This window comes from Ascidia mentula, chromosome 7, assembly GCF_947561715.1.
Source record: "Ascidia mentula chromosome 7, kaAscMent1.1, whole genome shotgun sequence".
NCBI classification, from domain to species: domain Eukaryota; kingdom Metazoa; phylum Chordata; class Ascidiacea; order Phlebobranchia; family Ascidiidae; genus Ascidia; species Ascidia mentula.
This window is the reverse complement of record NC_138572.1, coordinates 11,184,497-11,203,335: the sequence shown is the minus strand read 5'-3', so window position 1 is coordinate 11,203,335 and position 18,839 is coordinate 11,184,497. Positions and strand designations below refer to the sequence as shown.

Genomic DNA, 18,839 nt, shown 5'->3' with positions numbered 1-18,839 from the left:
GTGTGCCTACAAGTGTAAAAGCTAGCACAGTGCCACTCAACAGCTGCACTGATGAGACCTTACAGGTCGAAACAGTGCGTGTACACACCCTGTATGCAGCTTGGCAATAATATGGCTTTTTTTGCACATATATTACTTTGGCACTTTTTCAACGAGAGTTTCAACAACATCCACCACTTATGGACCAGCTGACTAAAACTGTCCAAAGCAAGTTTAAAATCGCGTTTGCAACTGCCCATGTATCTGCGAACGCTAAACCTTCGCTTTGGCACCCACGCGTAACACATTGCATTGTTACACATAACTTTACTCTGACTTTAATAACGGCATTTCTTTCCCAAGAAACTTTCTTCTGTAGAAATACAGAGATGGGGCCTTAATTACGTTTCAATTACGAAAAAAAATTTTTTGGACATTTTTATTGATTACTGAACTAAGTGCAACAAAATCGACTATAGAAGTCCTTCAATATTGAAATTGATACGAACAAGTAAATAAAATTTTGAGAATCATTTTTACATTTTAAATTTTCCACGTAAGAAACTATGTGAAATTTGTTGATGAAAGTATATTTATGGTGTTAAAATCTCCTGAAAGATTTGAGTACATTAGACTGCCTTCACTAGTTATCCAAGCATGTGTAATGCCAGAAGAAGCTTCATAAAATCCAACCTAAATCAAACAAAACATATGTATGACCAACTAACTTATGTGCTATGCTGCTTAAATTAGGTTTTTCCTCAAAACATACTTGTTTCATGGTGTCCTTTTTCCATATTTTAATCATCTTATCAAGTGAAGTAGTGATTAATAAATCTTGCAAACAACCAATATATGAGATTTTACTTGCATGAATCTGCATTAAAAATAACATTATAAAAACATTTTTTAAAACCACGCAGTAATATTTCATGGATAGCTGTGATCGCCAAGCAAGGACCTGCGCAGTGGGGTGATCCTGCCAATCATGCCTTTGCATTAAATATTACTGGGTTATCTGATACGGTGGTAGAGCCCCCTACGTATATGTGAAGGTTGCCTGGCAAGTTGTGCGCTTGCGCACCAGTGTACCTTGGCCACAATATACCCCGTGAAACCACTAAGCTCCTGTAGCTCAGTTGGTAAAGCGTTGGGCCTGGATAGCCCATGGTCGTGAGTTCAAACCTCACCGGGAGCTTGATTTTTCAAATCTTGCTCCGACTTGTCAGGAAAAAGTGGCTGATCCAGCTAGGCTGCAATGCTTGGGCTGCCAAGCCTGTAAACCTAATGGCTTTTTTAAAACCATTGTTTAAAGATTTATGATTTCTATATATACTTCATGTTCAAAAAAGAGGTTCCACAAACTTTTTTTCTGAAATCGTTATCCAGAAAATATATGTTTCCACTGCTGTCTCCCACTATAATAGTTTTAATCTTTGCAACTGTTGTGATATAAGCTCCATCCTCAAGATGAAAAAACCCTGGCCATACAACAAAACATAAATTTGTGTAATTCAACACACCAGTTAGTTTGATAGTTTACCGTCATGATTAAAAAAGTGTCCATTATCATTGAGGAAATATATCTTTGCTCCATCACTTGAAGGCAAACCAAACCTGTACCAACTTTTATCACTGCTGTCCCTAAAACAACAAAAAGCTTGAACACACAACAAAAAAGACATTAATATTCAATAAAACTACACTTACAAGCATTTTTTGTCTATCAGTTTTAACTCTGTGTCTAACACAATTTTGAGCAATTCTCCTTCAGTATTTCCAATATAGAAATGTCCTCCGAAAAAATCATCATGATTGGAAAGATCCACGGAAATCATTGTTATTGGAAATTTAAGATGTATGGAAGACAGAATGCTAAAAATTATATGTTTAAAATAAACAAGCTCAGAACAGGAACATGTTTAAAATTATTGAATAAACCAGCAATCGCTTTACAAAACTAGAGCTGCATAAACATAAATATTAAATGTAAAAATATTGAGCCATAATACAAGAAACGAACAATTACATGCAACAGGATATATTGTTAGAAATGTTATTATTTAATTTTGCTGTATTATTAATTTAATTACTTACACAAAATTAGGGTTGTTGCCAAAAAACTTGCAAACTTTTAAATATCCATCAAATCCACAAGTGCAGAATATATAATCTGAACCAATCTCTGGCAAAAATTCAATTCCAGAAATTTCCTTGTTGTGGATCTGGTAACAATATTACCTTTAGTTTTTGCCAAAGTAATTTTTTTCATATACTGCACGATAATTCTGCATAACAGTTTTGAAAATCTGAAAACCGCATTAAGTATTTTGCTATTCACTAGCAAAACTTGTGGTAATCACCTATGAACCATATACACACCTTTTTTCGCAATATTTTAGCATATCCTGAATCTCCTTTTATATTCCATACTTCCAAAACCCCATCAGTGCAACCAGTCACCAACACAGGGCCTTTGACTGAGATACAAGTAACTGGACTTGAAAGTCTACAAACAAAAACATTATAAGTTTTGTTAATACTTTTGTATGTAAAGGGACCGGCATGTTACCATACCAACCATTAAAGGGCTTCTCAGTTTTAACTGTAGGAAGCAGTTGAGAATCAAGTTTGAAAATATTTTTTTTAAGTTTACCCGAGCTGTAGTTTGTCACTTGAGCTTGATTGAGATTTTGAATAATCTTGCAATTTCCAAATTTTTACTGTTTTGTCTTGTGAGCAGCTATATAGAGTTGATTGAAAACTCTTTAACTTTGATACTTCATCCAAATGCCCTGACAGTTGGACAACAGGCATTGCCTATAAATCAAATGATCACTAAATATCCAACATCAACTTGTATTTGGCATGTTACAAAAAACATAAATTTAAACATAAAATTTTTAAAAAACATTTTTAACTTACCATGATTAAAACTAGATAAACAAAAATTGAACCGTACATTAATGAAAAAATAATTTACCTTCAATGGATACCATGTTTCAATCATGCCATTGTTCATGACTGTTGCTATGACTACATTTTTAAACTGTTTCGAAAGAAGACGTTTTCTAGCCCCACCTAAAACTTGTTTATCGTGTTGTTTTTTCCAGTTTTCATATTCAGTTTGAGCAAACCAATCTAAAAACATGTACCAAACTTTTTTTAAAAAAATATTTAAAGCAAAATTCAACAGCAAAACAGGAGGGCCAATTTTTAAATTACAATATTTCAAAATATTCAAAATATGTGGAAGGTACTGACTGAGAGTGAGAAGCAATTTACAAATGATATATTAAAAAAAGCTGAAAGATATTAATAATCAAGGTCAATGACGCTTAACCTGTCGCGTTCAGAATTGCACGAATACTGCTTTGTTTTAATGCTAAAACACAGTAGTCGGCAAACCCTGTAATTGAAGCCAATCAAGATAACTATTAATGAAATGCCATGCAAAGCTTTACTTAATACTTATAACTTTCATTGGTAAAGCTTTAATATTATAAACATTATTCATTAACTATAATAATTTTCTTACCCTCAGACACAATATCAGGACATTCCTCTGGAGTTGCATATGATTGTTTGCAAACCATGCTGCTACCATTAATCTGACAACCCAACTTTTTGGAAGTAATTTCAATGCCAGCAGAAGACCAGACAGTTAACAAGCCAAGATTGTCAGTGGAAAGTATGTAATCAGCTTGCCAACATACACTTGAAACAAATCCTTCATGACCTTGCATTGTCATGAGCAGATTATCTTTCAACCATATCTTAACTGAGCAGTCGTTGGATCCAGATACCTAATGCATAAAAATATTATTTCTACATGCAAACCAACAGTTTTAACATGAATTTCCAGTGAGCACAAAATTTGATAGTGAAGTTGGATTTCCAACAATTTTTTTGCTCGATGTATATTTTCTCACAGAAATTATTTTTTCTATTTGCAATTGTAATTACACACATTCTCATCAATTCCATATTCACAAACCATTCCCAAACAAAACAACTAAGTATAAGATTAACTATGGCTGTCAGTGTTGTTTTTTTATTTTGAGAAATAAATAATAATATGTTTCTAAGCCTTGATAACACTTTACAAAGACAAGGCTTGGTATAAAAAACATATTTTAATACTTTAAAAATAAGCCATTGTTAAGTTCTTCTCACCACTTTCTCACTGGAAGTACTCCAAGAACAAGCTGTAATCCAATCACTGTGGGCATTATGAACGGTCAGCACAGCTTTTAGATTATTTCCACCAAATGCAGAAATAGGTTCAGAAACATTCCAGTACACCAAATTTTTGTCTTTAGCTCCTGAAATGCATAAAAAAACAAAAAAAAGACTTATAAATATGTGTGATTTTTGATTGATTTTTTTAAGCAACAACAATATTTACCTGACACCAACATTGTTTCACTTTCATTGAAACTTATGCAAGTCGGAACATTTGAATGAGACCTCAGGAAATATGTTGGAGAAGCTACTTTATTTTCACAATTTAAAATATTGTTAAATGACCACAGGATTATACTAAAATCTTCTGAAGCAGATGCAATGAATGCTTTGCAGCATGCTAAAGATAGCACGGGGCCTAGGAAAAAACAAGAATTTCAGTAAAAGATGCTGTAAAACAAAGCACAAAACAGAAGCGGCATATGATTAATGCAACATCAATCTTTCAAAATAATTGGCATTTACCTGTGTGACCTTCAAGAGTGCAAAACAATTTTAAATTGGTTGATATTGTCAACTTGATCAATTTATCATCAGAGCATGTCGCAACAAACTCTTGTTTACTTCCATTCCATTTTTGCGAACTCCAACAAACAGATCTTTAAAAACAATCATTATAGACAATTTATTGCAGTAAAGATAATATTTTATAATCTTTCTGCTCATGCAAAAATTTAAATAAATTTTTATTAAAATGTAAATACCAGGAACATTTGACTTAAACATTAATCTACACTCCTGACAAGAATTTCCATGCATCAACTTCAGCATATTCAACAATGTGATGTTTTACAATAATTTAACAGCAGCTTTTTACCTGATAGGCCCTTGGTGAAGATCCATAATTTCATTTTTCACATTTGCTTTCATATCAGTAATTATTAATTTCTGATCCCAAAACCCAACCGCAATTTTAGAGTAGTCAGTACTGATAGAACAACACATGGCGTGGTTTAAATTCTGAAAAATATATGTTTTTAATAAATAAGACATTTTAATAAACTGAATAATCACAGTGTTTATTAGTGCTCTAAACAAACATAATTTTGATACACCAGAAGGTGCATGAAACAATAACATACAGACTTGGTTGGTCTGAAACAACCAATTTTTCTTCCTAAACTTCCGCTCCACACAAGAATTGTTCCATCATTTACATTCCCTATCCCATTTCCGGAAGCAACAATATAATTATATTTTTGCATGTTACAGAGAGACTTGATGTGCATGTTAGTTTCAATTTCAGTGACTAAATATCCAGTACTAGAGGACCAAATTTGTAATGCTCCTGAGTTCAATGTGGATGAATAGAGATATTTTCCACATGTAGAGTATTTTACTGAGACAATCTACAGTATAATTGTCAGGAGATTATTTTTGAAGGTGCTACATGCATTGTAGAACAAATTTTCTTACTGAACTACAACCATGAAGAATTGCCACAATCTTGCCAGTGATATAGTTCCAAATTTGAATCTTTGCATTCCACAATCCAATAGCACAAAGAAGCTGTTTGGGATGAAGATCAATACAGTTTGGTACAGACTGCAGTGTGTGTTTACCAAGAGGAGTGGATTCAAATTCAAAAGTTTCATTCAAATTTAACACTTTCCAAATATTTAGAACTTTATCTAATCCAATGCTTAGAATGTATGAGCTTGACAATGAAAAACAAATTGCAACTACAGCTTTTTTGTGGGCATTTATTTCACCAACACAAACTCCACCTGTGAAAAGTAAATTTTTAAAGCAAACAATGTTTATTTGTCAACATGACTTTCACCTTCGTCATTCCATATTCGTATCTTTCCATCAGCTTTTCCAGATAGAAGAAAATCTTCAGTTACATAAATCAGGTCAGTAACAGATGTTGAATCATGAATAGTTTGTATCCTTTCTCCAGTACAGGTGAAAATTGTTAATATTCCTGCATTTGATCCACATGCAAGCTTTGAACCACTGAAAAGGATAATATAGCAACGGGTAGTTGCAACAATTATTGATTTCTAGATTCAGTTACCCAAAAACAATTTTGAGTAATAGTAATAAACAGTGGGTGTCAATATGACCACATATATGAAAAAAGATCAATTTCTGAATCCTGCAGTTTATTTGACTAGTGATATTTTAGACTTTTAGACACCATAGGTAATTTTCATTTGCAAGCATGACAAGTCACAAAATAATTTTCAAAATATTTACTAAAAAAACATGGTGCATTTCCTTAAATTAAAATAATTTCCCTACAAATTTTTTTTGTATAAAATAGCAGATGCAAAATATACATTAAGTACAAATTGTTTGTTGATTACGCAGCAGGCACATTGTGACACCATTTGGGAACATGTGGAAAACATTCGGCCAGCTTTCAAGTTTGAATTTCAGTAACCCTATTAAATCTATAATAGCTTACAAACCTTGTTGAAAGAGCAAGGCAAGACGGTTGAGCATCAACCATCTCTTGTAAAGTTGCAATACAATGTGAATCGTGTTGCTTAGTTGGAAGACATAGAACTAAGATGTATATTAGTATAAGACCTGTTTAGATACACCCACAACTATATATTTCACCTGGTTCAAAAGGCTGAAGATCCCAGAAAGATGATCCAAATCCAAACTCGGTCAAACACTGACTTATTATAACAGGATGTTCTTGAAGTAAAGCTTGAAATGATTGCACACATGAATAAAGCTTGTCAAACTCATATCTGTTTTTTATAAATTCATGTTGTAATATCTATTGAATTCATGAACAGACCAGGAACCAAAAAGAAGTTTGTGTGTTTTTTTAAAGTTGTAATAACACTCATAAGCTTTACAGCCTTAAGTTGAACTATGATATATTTTAAATTATTTTTTAATGCATAACTTTCATATTTAAATATTTTGTCATTAAGGGTGTGTTTGTGTTTCTACACGATTTTAGAATAAACACACACACTGGTTACATTATGTCACAAATGTTTAAGTAATAAACTGATCATATCATACCCACAGCTTGACACTTTCATTGCAAGTCTAATATCAGCTAACAGAGATTCGATACAGCCATGATAACATTTTGACTGGACAAATTTCGTTGACTTCAACAGCTCCATCAGAAAGATTTTTTCACCTGACAAGTCATTATTTTAATGTTTAGACAGAAAATAGTTTAGAAAACTTACCACTTTCACAAACATGATATGGCAACCATGATAATGAAAATGTTTTTGATGCAACACTTTTTGTGTTATCATTAAGTACCAACAAATGATAAAATGCAATAGCTTTGTGATAATGATATTTGGATCTATTCTCCCGTGGAGCTAAAAAGTACCTGAAACAAAGTATATTTAAAAACTTGACATATTTTTTTGAACATGATAATATTCTTTAATCATGTCTGTTTCATTGAGCATACCATATACACAACAATGCAAATAATGTTTAATCACTCGACTTTGGAAAGGGTTAGACTTACAACAACCTACATATAAAGATTTGAAAAAATTACCTTTGGAAAACTGCCTCAGAACACATTTCATTCCTAAAAAATATATTCGAACAGGTTTTTGCCTGACAAAAGAAAATATCAAGAAGATGAAGAATTTGTTTAAATTGTGATCTTTCCAGCTTGGGGCCTTCATTGAAGCTAAAAAGTTTTATTGATAAATAAAAAAATACAAGCAAACAAATATGCAAGTATGAACCTTGTTATCCAATTTAGTATGTTGAACAAATTCTCTATTTCTATGCCACATGGCAAACAGTAAATAATGCACAATGTTGCCTCAATCACAAAAGGAAGTCCAAGAAACGTTTCTACAGCATTGAGCCAATGTTGCAACAAGCTTCTCACATCACCAGGTAAGTTACTTATTTGAAAATCAAGTGTTGAGAATTTCCCAAACAACCTACAGAGAAAAAAAATATTAAAGTAACTCTGAACATTTCAGGTGATTTAAGAAAATATATTGACAATAATGTGTGTTTAATTGTTAACTGCTTAATACTATGTCAATATCCATCTTGCCATAAAAACTGTACTTCGGTTAAAAAAAAACAGATTTTTCACACACAAATAGATTCCTTAATAATGTTAAACAGTTATCTTAATTGGTGCATTTCATGTCACTCAATAATTTCATCACTGGTCTTTTTCTTGGTACCATATTTATAAAACAAACAAACAAAAACACACACTACCTTAAATATTCACAGGCAATTTTCAAATAAATCGGCTGTTTTGATTCAGCTTTCAACAACAATTTTTGAAGTTGATTATCAAAGGCTTCTTCATTAAGTTTTTTACTGTACACTGAAAGATTCTTACGAACAATTAAAGCAGAATCTCTGTAACAAAAACCTGGGTAAAATCAAATAAGTTTTTTTAATTAAATCCTACAAACAAATTACCTTCCATGCAAAGGTGGAATTTTGTGAAATAAGGCAGTTTTGTTTTGCTTCAAAAAACTGTGCAGTTGGCCCTTTTCATTGCAACTCAAGAAAATTATAAGTTGAGAGGTTGAGAACAACTGGAGCCACTTCAAGACAAACAGTCACCACTACCTTTTCATCATTTTAAATGTTTTTTTTAACAAGTACCTGCAAACTATTAACTTTATCTGACGCAAGCAAACTATCCATTCCATCCAACACAACAACAACTTTTTGTGAAAATTTATATTCTACCGACTTCAACAAGTACATGAACAAATCGATGCTGTCCTTTAAAGTTTGTCCTTGTGTTTTATCTGTGAGATGAAACACTTAAGATTACTAATATGTTGTAACACTGTTATCAAATATTTCACACAATTTAACAAAATTATACCATTGTTCATCAAAAGGTGTTGCAGTTGATAGGACAATGAATCTATCACAGTTTTACTATCATGTTCAGTATTTGGTGTGAATCCAATGAAATGTTTTAAGACTAAATACCTAAATAGCAAATCATTTAAGGGTCATTGATGTAACAGTGTAACGATTGACTAACCTGTCTCCAATTTTCTCCAAATCATTTGCAACCTTTGCCAGTATGCTGGTTTTGCCACAACCTTTACTGCCAACCAACACTTGTAGTGGATTTCTTAAACTAGTAGCGGCTGCATGCAGTTTTTCATTGATGTATTTTATGAACTGTTGACGTCCCACAAAAGAAAGTGCATGTTGATTTGACAAATGGATTTGTGCTGAATGATTCTATGGAAAAATCATGTGATAGCTTGATACAGCACACTTAATTTTATTTTTGTGAAAACATTGTTTCTTACTTTGTCAAATAAAGTTTTAACGTTGTTGACCTTCTGCTCCTCGGATAGTTCACACATAGCTTTCCACAGATCTGACAAAAGCATTTCCGTAAACTGTGTTAAATTGCTAGTAACTGGGTTTCCCTGCTTCGACACCACCCATTCTGCAGTGTACTTTTTGGCCTTTTCCTGAATAATTCTTTTTCGCAAGGCCTAAAAAACAAGACTTTTAAACAATTTTGCTTGCACGCATTAACAGCATTGTTTGTTTACAGATAACTTTTTCTTTTTGGAAAGTGGTTCATCAAAAAACATCCTTATTTTTTTGGGAATGTTTGTTGCAGAAATTTCATCACGTAAATAGAGAAAAACTCTTTTTTCTTTTCTGTCATCATGGCACTTCAAGCCCTTAATAAATGTTAACTTTAAGACACCAAATATGTCTAGTAAAAAAACCTCAAAGTAACAAAAACAATTGTTAAAGACAACTTTCAAAGCAATGATAAGGCATAAAACCTTGTATATTTCCAACTCAGTAATCGATTTATTCTGGTGGGTTGGTGAGTTACTGATGCTTGTTGGTAAATCTTTTTTAGATGGCGTCCATCCATATCTGTCACCAACAAGCCCTAAAATGTTAATGTAAAGTAAAACCCTGACCTATCATGCCAAATACACACTCATTTTCCCAACTGTTGAACATACCTACAAAAAGACTACACTTCTCTATTTCATTTAAACAAAGTTTGACAAGAGTTTTTTTTGCAACATTTGGAATTCCCCAGGTAAAATCGCACTCAACAACATCCATGTTGAGTTTAAATGCTCGTTTTCTCAACTCAGGAAACACAAGTTTGGTTAAAACATCACGCTCACCAGTCATATCTACAAGAAATTCGGGTTAGAACTGTACAAAATTACAATTAGAAAAAACTTTTGTAAAAAAAGTAAACTATTAACGTTGACAATAGAAGGTTGCAAAAATAAAACAAATTTGACAACAAAAGTGTAAACACAAATAATGAAAACCTTTTAATGTTGATGATATGAACACTTTAATTGTTTCCAGTTCATTTGATGTTGTTGGTAAAGTTTGGGTCATCATTGCTGGTAGCCTGGGTTGTTCATTTGCGTTAAGATGCCAAGTCCTATCAATATTTTCAACTTGAAAAAGTTGGATTTGTTCTCCACCTTTTGCAATGTAGTGAAGGATTCGGTCACTGAAACCACACACCTGAAACAATCATTTTTTTACAGTTTTCACAACAATAATTGTCTTTTCTTTCCAGAAATGTGTCTGTGAGACATCAGCTTTAACTTTAATTTTACGACAGATTTTAAAGTGGATTGTTTGGACATTTATGAGAGATTAGGTCTATAAAATGCTAAAATTGCTCAAATTCTTACCAAAGAACTTTAAATACAACTTGTACACAAAGAATGAAGGAAGGGGTCAAAATCTTATTTATGAACAGAAAAGTTACCTTGACATTTTTTGGGTTTCCAAACATTTCTTTCCCAAATGTGGCAGCTTTTCCTGATATTTCCAAGTTGTAAAACATGGCATTCCTGTTAGCAAGTGCTCGATATCTAAAAAAAAACAGTTTCACATTTATTGGTGGGCCACAAAATCATGTATGAACATCAACAGTAAGCTAAAAAAATATTTACCTTATTGGTGGGAATGTTGAAGAAAAAAAACAGAATACAAACTATAAAGCTTTGTTAGTTAAACTTTAGTCATAGATGCCATTTTAATTTTTAATTTTGGAATCAAATATGGCATGACCTTGACTAGATATTAATACACTTTATCATTTTCAATTGCATTTAAATATACCTTGATAGAAAATTAGAGATATTTTTTTCAATATCTGCTTCAATTTTATTTGACAAAATTATTATTTGGTCCCAATGGCTTCGTTCAACAAAAATTGAATCCAAGTATTTTTTCCATATCCCATGTTCTGGAGGATTATCAACATCCAAACAATCACAAAACTTCAAAATACTTGTTAGATTCGATAAAATGCCTACAAGAAAATTAATCTTTAAACCTATTTCAACTTTTTTATCTTCAAATATATATAAACCTGTCTTAAAAAGTATAGAAAGAAAATAATTACAAAATTTACAAACAGTGGTTCAGTACTAGGCGGATTGTTTTAAATTATGTTACATTAAGTGTTACGATGCAAGCACACAAATTAAAACCAACATTTTTTTAAATGGCAATGAACCACAAAAAATATTAATAAATATAGTTAAATGTGACAAAACAAAGAAAAACCAACCTCCTTTTTCAATCTCAACAGGTAAAATTTTGCCCTGGCCATATATAAGCATGGTGCAGTGTTCTGAGGATGAGTAACACATCAAGCCAAGCAATAAGGCTATTTCATGCAGCATCCTTTTGCTACCTTTGAAAAGATGAAGAGAAACAGTTACCAAAATGGCAATTGCAAAAGTAACATCACTTAAATAGTATGTCACAATGTGAAAAAGAAGGAATCAGTGGTATAGCTGCATAGCATGTGCAAAACCTTATATTTTTAAGCAACACTAAATGAAGCTCATAATGACAAGGAATGCTTCAATAGCAAATTATTTACGATAAAAATTTAGCCACAAATTGGACATAATCAACTATCCCACCATTGTCTTGTTGAAAGAAACATGCAGTATATTAAAGGACTTGTGGGGCAAACAGTGTCACAAAGTTAGTATCAACATAAAATCCCTGCCCTGTTTATAACACCATTTTCTAAAAGAATATCACCATTTTTGTGTGCTTGAAGCTCTTACATTTTTGTTCATGTTGGTAACAACCCCATGAAGAGTTTATTAAAATACAGATTGAATGTTTATTTTGACACATTTGCCTTGCTGTCTTGCTTTCTATTTCTGTTTATTAAACAATTAAAAAATTTGCCGAATGTTTTGATCAAAAGTTAATCACAAATGATTAGAAGTTTTTGTTTGTTGTTTCATACAGTATTACCATTTAACAATTATATGAAAGGATTTTGAATGAACTGTTGGTTTTCCATTCAAATGTTCATATGGTGGGTTTTTGGTTCAACCAATGAAGACCAACTCATGTTGTTAATAATATACCACGATGTACAGAAGCCTTGACTTAAAACTGATTCATACCTTTTTGCAAAATGCTACATGGTACTCTCATTGTTTCAGAAACATTACAAAAAACTAGCGTTCTTCCTCTAATAGGGGTTAGATTGTCTGAAGTAGAAATATCCAATGCCATTCCAATTGCTTTCTTGTATCTTTCTACAATCGACTCATCATACATAAGAGGTCTGATAAAAACAAACGTTGTTGGGATTTTAAAAACAGTTTTGACTGATGGTATATCAATATGTCATTAACCGTTTAACAGTATCTCTTTTACACTTAAAACAGTTAACAAGGTACAACACTGATTTCTATTGGAAAGGTCTTGAAGCAAAAAATTAAAGGAAATCAAAACAAGTAATTATCCTTATGACTACCCCTGGTCCCATGGAAAATTTACCAACACCTTGTAAGTGGAGGAATCATTAATTTATGACAATCACAACCAAATCTATAAGGCAGAAAAGCTTTTAAAATTAGGTGATTACAATAGTTATCACCTGAAATTAACATCAAAGAATTTTAGGATAACGTATCTGTATCAGTTTCATCAATAGTTCCTAATTTTTAAGATCTGGTGACGCACTTATCCGTAACAAAGTGTTACCACAATGCACTTAAAAAATGTTGACCATTTTTACACACAAATTCACTTGCATTTTCCAGGAAAATAATTGCAAGGCTAAACAGTTTGACACAAAATAGATTAAATATAACTTGAAAGCAGACTTGTGAGACACCAACACCGCGACACGGTGCACCGTTTGGGAACCACTGAGTTACATGACAAACAATACAAGTGCTTTTTACTCAAATGTAAAGTTGCACAAAACCTCTGTCCCTAAAACCAGTATTTCATAATGTTTTACATGCGGGACAAATAATATGTACTGCTAACATGAAACACAATACATACCTATTGTATTTTTTGTTGACTCCATGTTTAATTGCAACAACCTGCTGCTTTTGATCACCCTTCATTTTGATTATTTTTTTGTCATTGAAAAGATATAATTGAAAGAGGGGTTTTGGTAAGAATGCTGACCATCCCTTTTCTTGATATGTTTCTTGAAAGGCAAAAAACAATGTAGCTTGCTAACTAATGACAATTAAAAATCAGTCATTGCATTTAAAATAAGTTTGTACACTAAGGTTCAGGATAAAAGGTTTTTACCTTGTTTGGAAAATACTTAACAAAAGAATGCATTTTTTTGTTTGACGTTCAATTTTATCACGTAAAATAAGCATTTTTGTGCTACTTCTATACCTAAAACATTGTTTGTTTCCTTTTCAAGTGAAATGCACAAAATATATCAATATCATACCATCATTAACAATACTCTTCATGCTACCTTTCATGGGTATTTGCACAAAACACCAATAACAGACAACCCTAGTAAATTCTGCTACATATACTAAAACCAGTTATGTATTTAAATTTTTACTTAGTTTGTGGAGATCTACCAACAGTTCTTCAAGCACTTCATAAGCTGACAGAAAGCGAAAAGGAAACTGTCTGCTCTTTGCAACTGCATTCTGAATGCAAAACAAATCTTAGTTGGGCGCAAGATTTTGTTGTAACTTTTTAAACATGGTCATTTGTCTTCAAACAGTCAAAAACACATGTTTATGTGATCAACAAATAGCAGTACACAATATAAGTAATGAACAACCAATGATAATTATCATACAGTTTATTTTCACTTTATTGCAATATTTCTTTAAATTTTATCAAACAATAACATACCCGATTCGAAATGTGTTTCAAAACCAAATCATGATGTTTAATACTTATTCCCGCTTTGATCATATTTCGAATGTTTCGTAGTGTTGCCATGTATGGCACCGCTTTTGAATCTGCATTTATTGCAAAAACATAGGATTACTTCATGTACCTCTAGTTTTAAATAAACAGGTTTTCAAACCAAGGAGATCTTGCCAAACTTGTGATGTGTTTCCTTTTAAAGAAACCTGGGTTTCCCAAGTGATCGGAATTTTCAGTTTCATCCGAGTTCCAGCAAACTCATCTTTCCAAGTACCAGTAAGTCCATTTGCATAAAACATGTCTATAGTGGTTGGGTATCTGTCAATTTAACAAAGTATGATAGAGACATTTTGTGATGTATTTTACATAAAAAAAGGATTGTCAGATATAAAGCATGCATAGGAATAACATATAGGGTCCCAATTCATTACCATAACTGATTTTATGTTTTTGAAAAGGCAAAATATTAAGTACTCACACAAAGTTGGCATTCTGTGCTGATTTCACACAGTATTAAAATTATTAAAATTATTGTTTTTTACACATTTAACACAAACATCACAATGTGACATGTAATGTTTCTATTTGGGTTAGGTTATGTTGAAGTTTTTGTTGTTCACATGTTTCATAATTTACACAAGGGAAGGACATGAATTCCAAAATTCCCTGCTAGTTTTTCCCATAACACAGTATGGGTTAATAAACCTTTTGATTGTATTGATTTAGCACTGTTTGCTATAGAATGGAAGGATTGATTTTTACAAATGGCTTTCACAAACATCTAGTGTGGCTTGGTATTTGTGACATTGTAAGGAAAATACTTTTTTACAAATACTCTTTGGATCAATGGATTTTGCTGTGTATCATTCTTTAAAATCCTGTTAAAAATGATTATAGAGAGATGAGAAAAGTATGGATATACTATTCTCAAGTGCATGTGTTTAAATGTGATAAATGTAAAAGGTAGAGCAACACCACAGCATGTTCATATTTATGTGACTACTGAAAAAAAAAATTATGTAAACTTACTTTTTACCAAGAATACACATAACATTGTAGGCTGGCTTGGTAATATGTAGCAATCTAATCAACTTCTTCAAGTTAAATGGTTGGTTGTCTCTATCACCATTTTCCTGTAGAGGGCAAATATAAATAGAAAATAGCTTGTTAAAATAATAATAAAGTTCAAAATATATTTTTGTGTTTTTTTTATGATTATTTTTGCAATATCAAGTTTTTTGTTACAAATTGATCAAATTGATATATATTTAGATACAATTCATACTTTATGTTGTCTAATACACTTTCCAAATTACCTTATCTTCATGGGTCTTGGATACTTTTGTGGATTTCTTTGCTTTTTTATCTTTGTTGTACTTTGCTGTGGAAAATAGAAACATAAAATATTCCTTTAAACTTACCAATAACAAGTTCTTACCTAATTGATATTCATCAAAATCAGCAAACTTTTTTACTAAACATTTTCTCAGTGCTGAAGGTAGACTAGCTTTTCCACTGTTGAAGCAAATCTGTAAGTTCAAACAAATCGTGTGTTTAGTAAAAAAATAATAAAATAAAAGAAGTAACTTCATTAAAAACACTTAGCAGTCACTTCCTAGAATGCTACAAAAGCATGCAAGATGTTCGCTCTTTTATTACACAATCCCTAGTTTCAATAATGTTGAATATTAAAAAAGAAAAAAAAACCTTATATTTTTCAGCAACATCTATCCAATCAGATGGTAATACAACAGCAGCATAGAAGTATTTTTCCAAGTGTGGTCTACATTTTGGAAAATGTGCGGCACAAGCAAGTAGAAAATTGGAGGTACTTCGAACATTCAATATCTGCCTTGTATATAAGGCCAGCTGTGCAAAAAGTATGTTACATGCATATATTTATAATCAATAATTTTTTGATGACTAGTGCACCAAGTCTAATTTACTTTATCGCCAGTTATATTTCATTTGGTTAATTCAAACAAAAACCCATCCTAATTAAGATGTTTAGGGTGTTTACTTTTCAGCACTTATTTTGTGAATACAACCAGCAATAAATGCATACAAATTTATGCAGCACTGTAATGTAAATACAATCAGATAAAACATTTAGTTTTGATTTTCAAACTATAAAATGACATGGTATGTGAGGGGCTTGCTTTTCAATGTTATATATAAACTTGTTTGAGTTACAACACTTCTAAGAATTCAAGACAGAATTTAACCAAATAACATTATGCAACCAAATCAGCAATTTTTTTACATTTTTAATACTGAATCATAGTTACAAATGCAACAAAATTATTACATGTTACTTTGTTTACCTTTAAAACAAATTCTGGATCATTTTCAACCACCTTTTCAGCAAGTGAGTATATTTGACAAGAACGTTCCCCTTTCATATTTTCAAAATTTGGAGCAGAAATCAATGTTGCACATACGTAGTTGATAAACAAAATCTAAAAGAAACAAAAATGTTAATTAACCAATTCAACCAACACTGCATGTAAAAAATATATTAATTCTACTAGTAAATTCCCTACTTTGCAAGAGCAGTCTTTATGTTGGGCACAAAATTACACACCAGGAATTCCTGGGGCTCCAAACTACATTATTCTTGCTGCCACACAAATTTATTGCACAACGATTCTTTAATATGCCTTCTTCAAAAGTAGCATCTGTTCAATGTGTTCATTGCATAAAAGTTGATAAAAGTTTCTTTTAAGTACCTTGTTCATTTTATCATGATGGAGAGAGTTGTTATTCTGTTGCACTTGTAAACAGTCTGGGAAATCCCAGTTTAGGTCAAGTGGCAAAGTCTGACAAAAGGTGTCTTCAAAAATAAGTTTCTTTCTCTCTCCAAATGATGCTGTGATCTGTGAATTTACGAAACAATTTGGAACCAGTGAAAACTGTCAAGCAATATGATTTATCATATGCAGATCCGCTATAACACATTAAAAAATTAACTCAGGAAGTTTAAATACCTTTTCCAGACTGTTTTGTTGTTGGATACTGTTGGTATCATACAACCATGTTTCATCATGTGTTTTGACAGAAGTCTTTTGTAGTGACTTGGACACTGTTTGTGAGCAAGAGGAATGGACTATTGGTTTGGGTAATGAAAGTTCTATGTATGGGTTTATGAGCAATCTTGAGTCTAATTGAGAACCCACATGCACGCTTTCTTGTAATATGTGACTTCTGCTTTGTAACTGCTTTGTACAACTTTCATAAAATTGAGGATATGCAGTTTCATATGTCTTTGGAAGTACAATGTCTTTGTGTTTGAAGACTTGTGGCTGTAGAGCTTTCATGTACCACTGGGGCTTTTTTGTATCAGTGTTCAATAAGTTGTTCCAGGAAATATTTGCTGCCATGTTTCCTATTATTATAGAAAAACAACAAATAGAAAAATTAAACTGTATGGAATATATGTACCTCAGACATCATTATTTTAAAAATGCCTCTTGACAGTAAATCTAAATGGTCTGGTGCAGAATAGTGGTTACCCATGGTCGAAAAAACCCAAATTTACGTGCCATTCTATGCAAGTTGTGCAAAAATCATCAAAATCCAAGAGAAACGGCAAAGTTATGGGCGTTTGAAGTTTTGTCGACTAACGTCTCTTTGGTCGTGATACCCCATACTTTTACGTCACGCGAAAAACTACGTCACTGTGAAATTACTGACCAAAGATACAGTTCAGGTTTGTACATCAATACACTGTTGATAATTCACACACGACACAAATCCAAAAAACGAAAAGGTGGCCAAGCTAAGCCAAACGGGGTGAACCTACATAACTCTATGCAAGTTTGTTAAACCTTTGCCGATTTTTACTTTTAGCATGCAAGTGAACAAAATCTGTGTCAGTGAGGTTCCACTGAGGTGTGTAGTCACACTAAATTTTGTTATTGCCTTGGATACAACGGCACAGCCTTCGGACAAAACAAAATAAAATCGTTTGGCTTCATTGAGTCACGTTTCGTACAAGGTTTTGTTTTTAACCATAGTATACCAAAACATGGAATAGAAATTCTTTTCGTCACGCATGAGTAACACTTTGCTCGAAATGGAAAATGCATTGGCTTTGTACGATTTTGGCTTTTTCAGTGGGGCAAAACTCTCAGTTAATGTGATATGATGTAATGGTTGTGGCAGATTGTGAATTTTTTTACAGACTTAATTTATTTTAGTCCAAATTCAAGACCAAACCAAACCTCTAAAACTCCGGTAAACGCGTTGGCTCATTTTTGCCCACATATACGCCCCTGCGTTTTTTAACAACTAACCTAGCTACAAGTAGACAGAAAAATAAACAAATGTTTTTGGTGATGACCATAACATGATTTTTGTCTCATTAAACATCGCAAATCGTGTATAATGCGTCACCACAATGTTCTTGTTGTTTGTGGTCGGTTACAAAGTGTTTGTTTAATGGCGACGAAAATGTGCTAAAAGGTAGGACACTTCTT

The 18,839-nt window shown here is 32.3% G+C and overlaps 1 protein-coding gene and 1 non-coding gene across 2 annotated transcripts; one reads left to right on the top strand and one right to left on the bottom strand.

Annotated features, from left to right (window-relative positions):
• Window positions 1–415: 415 nt before the first annotated feature.
• LOC145907876 (telomerase protein component 1-like) lies at window positions 416–17,742 on the bottom strand. Its single transcript, XM_082994974.1, has 48 exons — window positions 17,349–17,742; window positions 17,091–17,237; window positions 16,686–16,820; window positions 16,069–16,230; window positions 15,800–15,890; window positions 15,678–15,742; window positions 15,391–15,494; window positions 14,522–14,679; window positions 14,344–14,453; window positions 14,042–14,132; window positions 13,513–13,663; window positions 12,618–12,781; window positions 11,756–11,881; window positions 11,302–11,494; window positions 10,946–11,051; window positions 10,491–10,695; window positions 10,167–10,346; window positions 9,978–10,090; window positions 9,735–9,869; window positions 9,483–9,674; window positions 9,206–9,411; window positions 9,041–9,150; window positions 8,812–8,960; window positions 8,623–8,750; window positions 8,413–8,559; window positions 7,917–8,120; window positions 7,721–7,858; window positions 7,392–7,543; window positions 7,216–7,339; window positions 6,796–6,932; window positions 6,642–6,738; window positions 6,008–6,183; window positions 5,641–5,951; window positions 5,307–5,573; window positions 5,042–5,184; window positions 4,690–4,823; window positions 4,388–4,582; window positions 4,156–4,304; window positions 3,518–3,785; window positions 2,963–3,120; window positions 2,636–2,799; window positions 2,362–2,488; window positions 2,077–2,204; window positions 1,690–1,854; window positions 1,523–1,623; window positions 1,345–1,460; window positions 752–856; window positions 416–672 (listed from the first exon to the last, which is right to left on the bottom strand). Exons 1-48 carry the CDS (start codon window positions 17,739–17,741, stop codon window positions 544–546), a joined length of 7,449 nt encoding a protein of 2,482 aa, XP_082851100.1. The 5' UTR covers window position 17,742; the 3' UTR covers window positions 416–543.
• On the top strand, window positions 1,104–1,177 carry Trnas-gga (transfer RNA serine (anticodon GGA)). Its single transcript has one exon. It is a non-coding gene; the product is annotated as a tRNA-Ser (tRNA).
• Window positions 17,743–18,839: the final 1,097 nt, after the last annotated feature.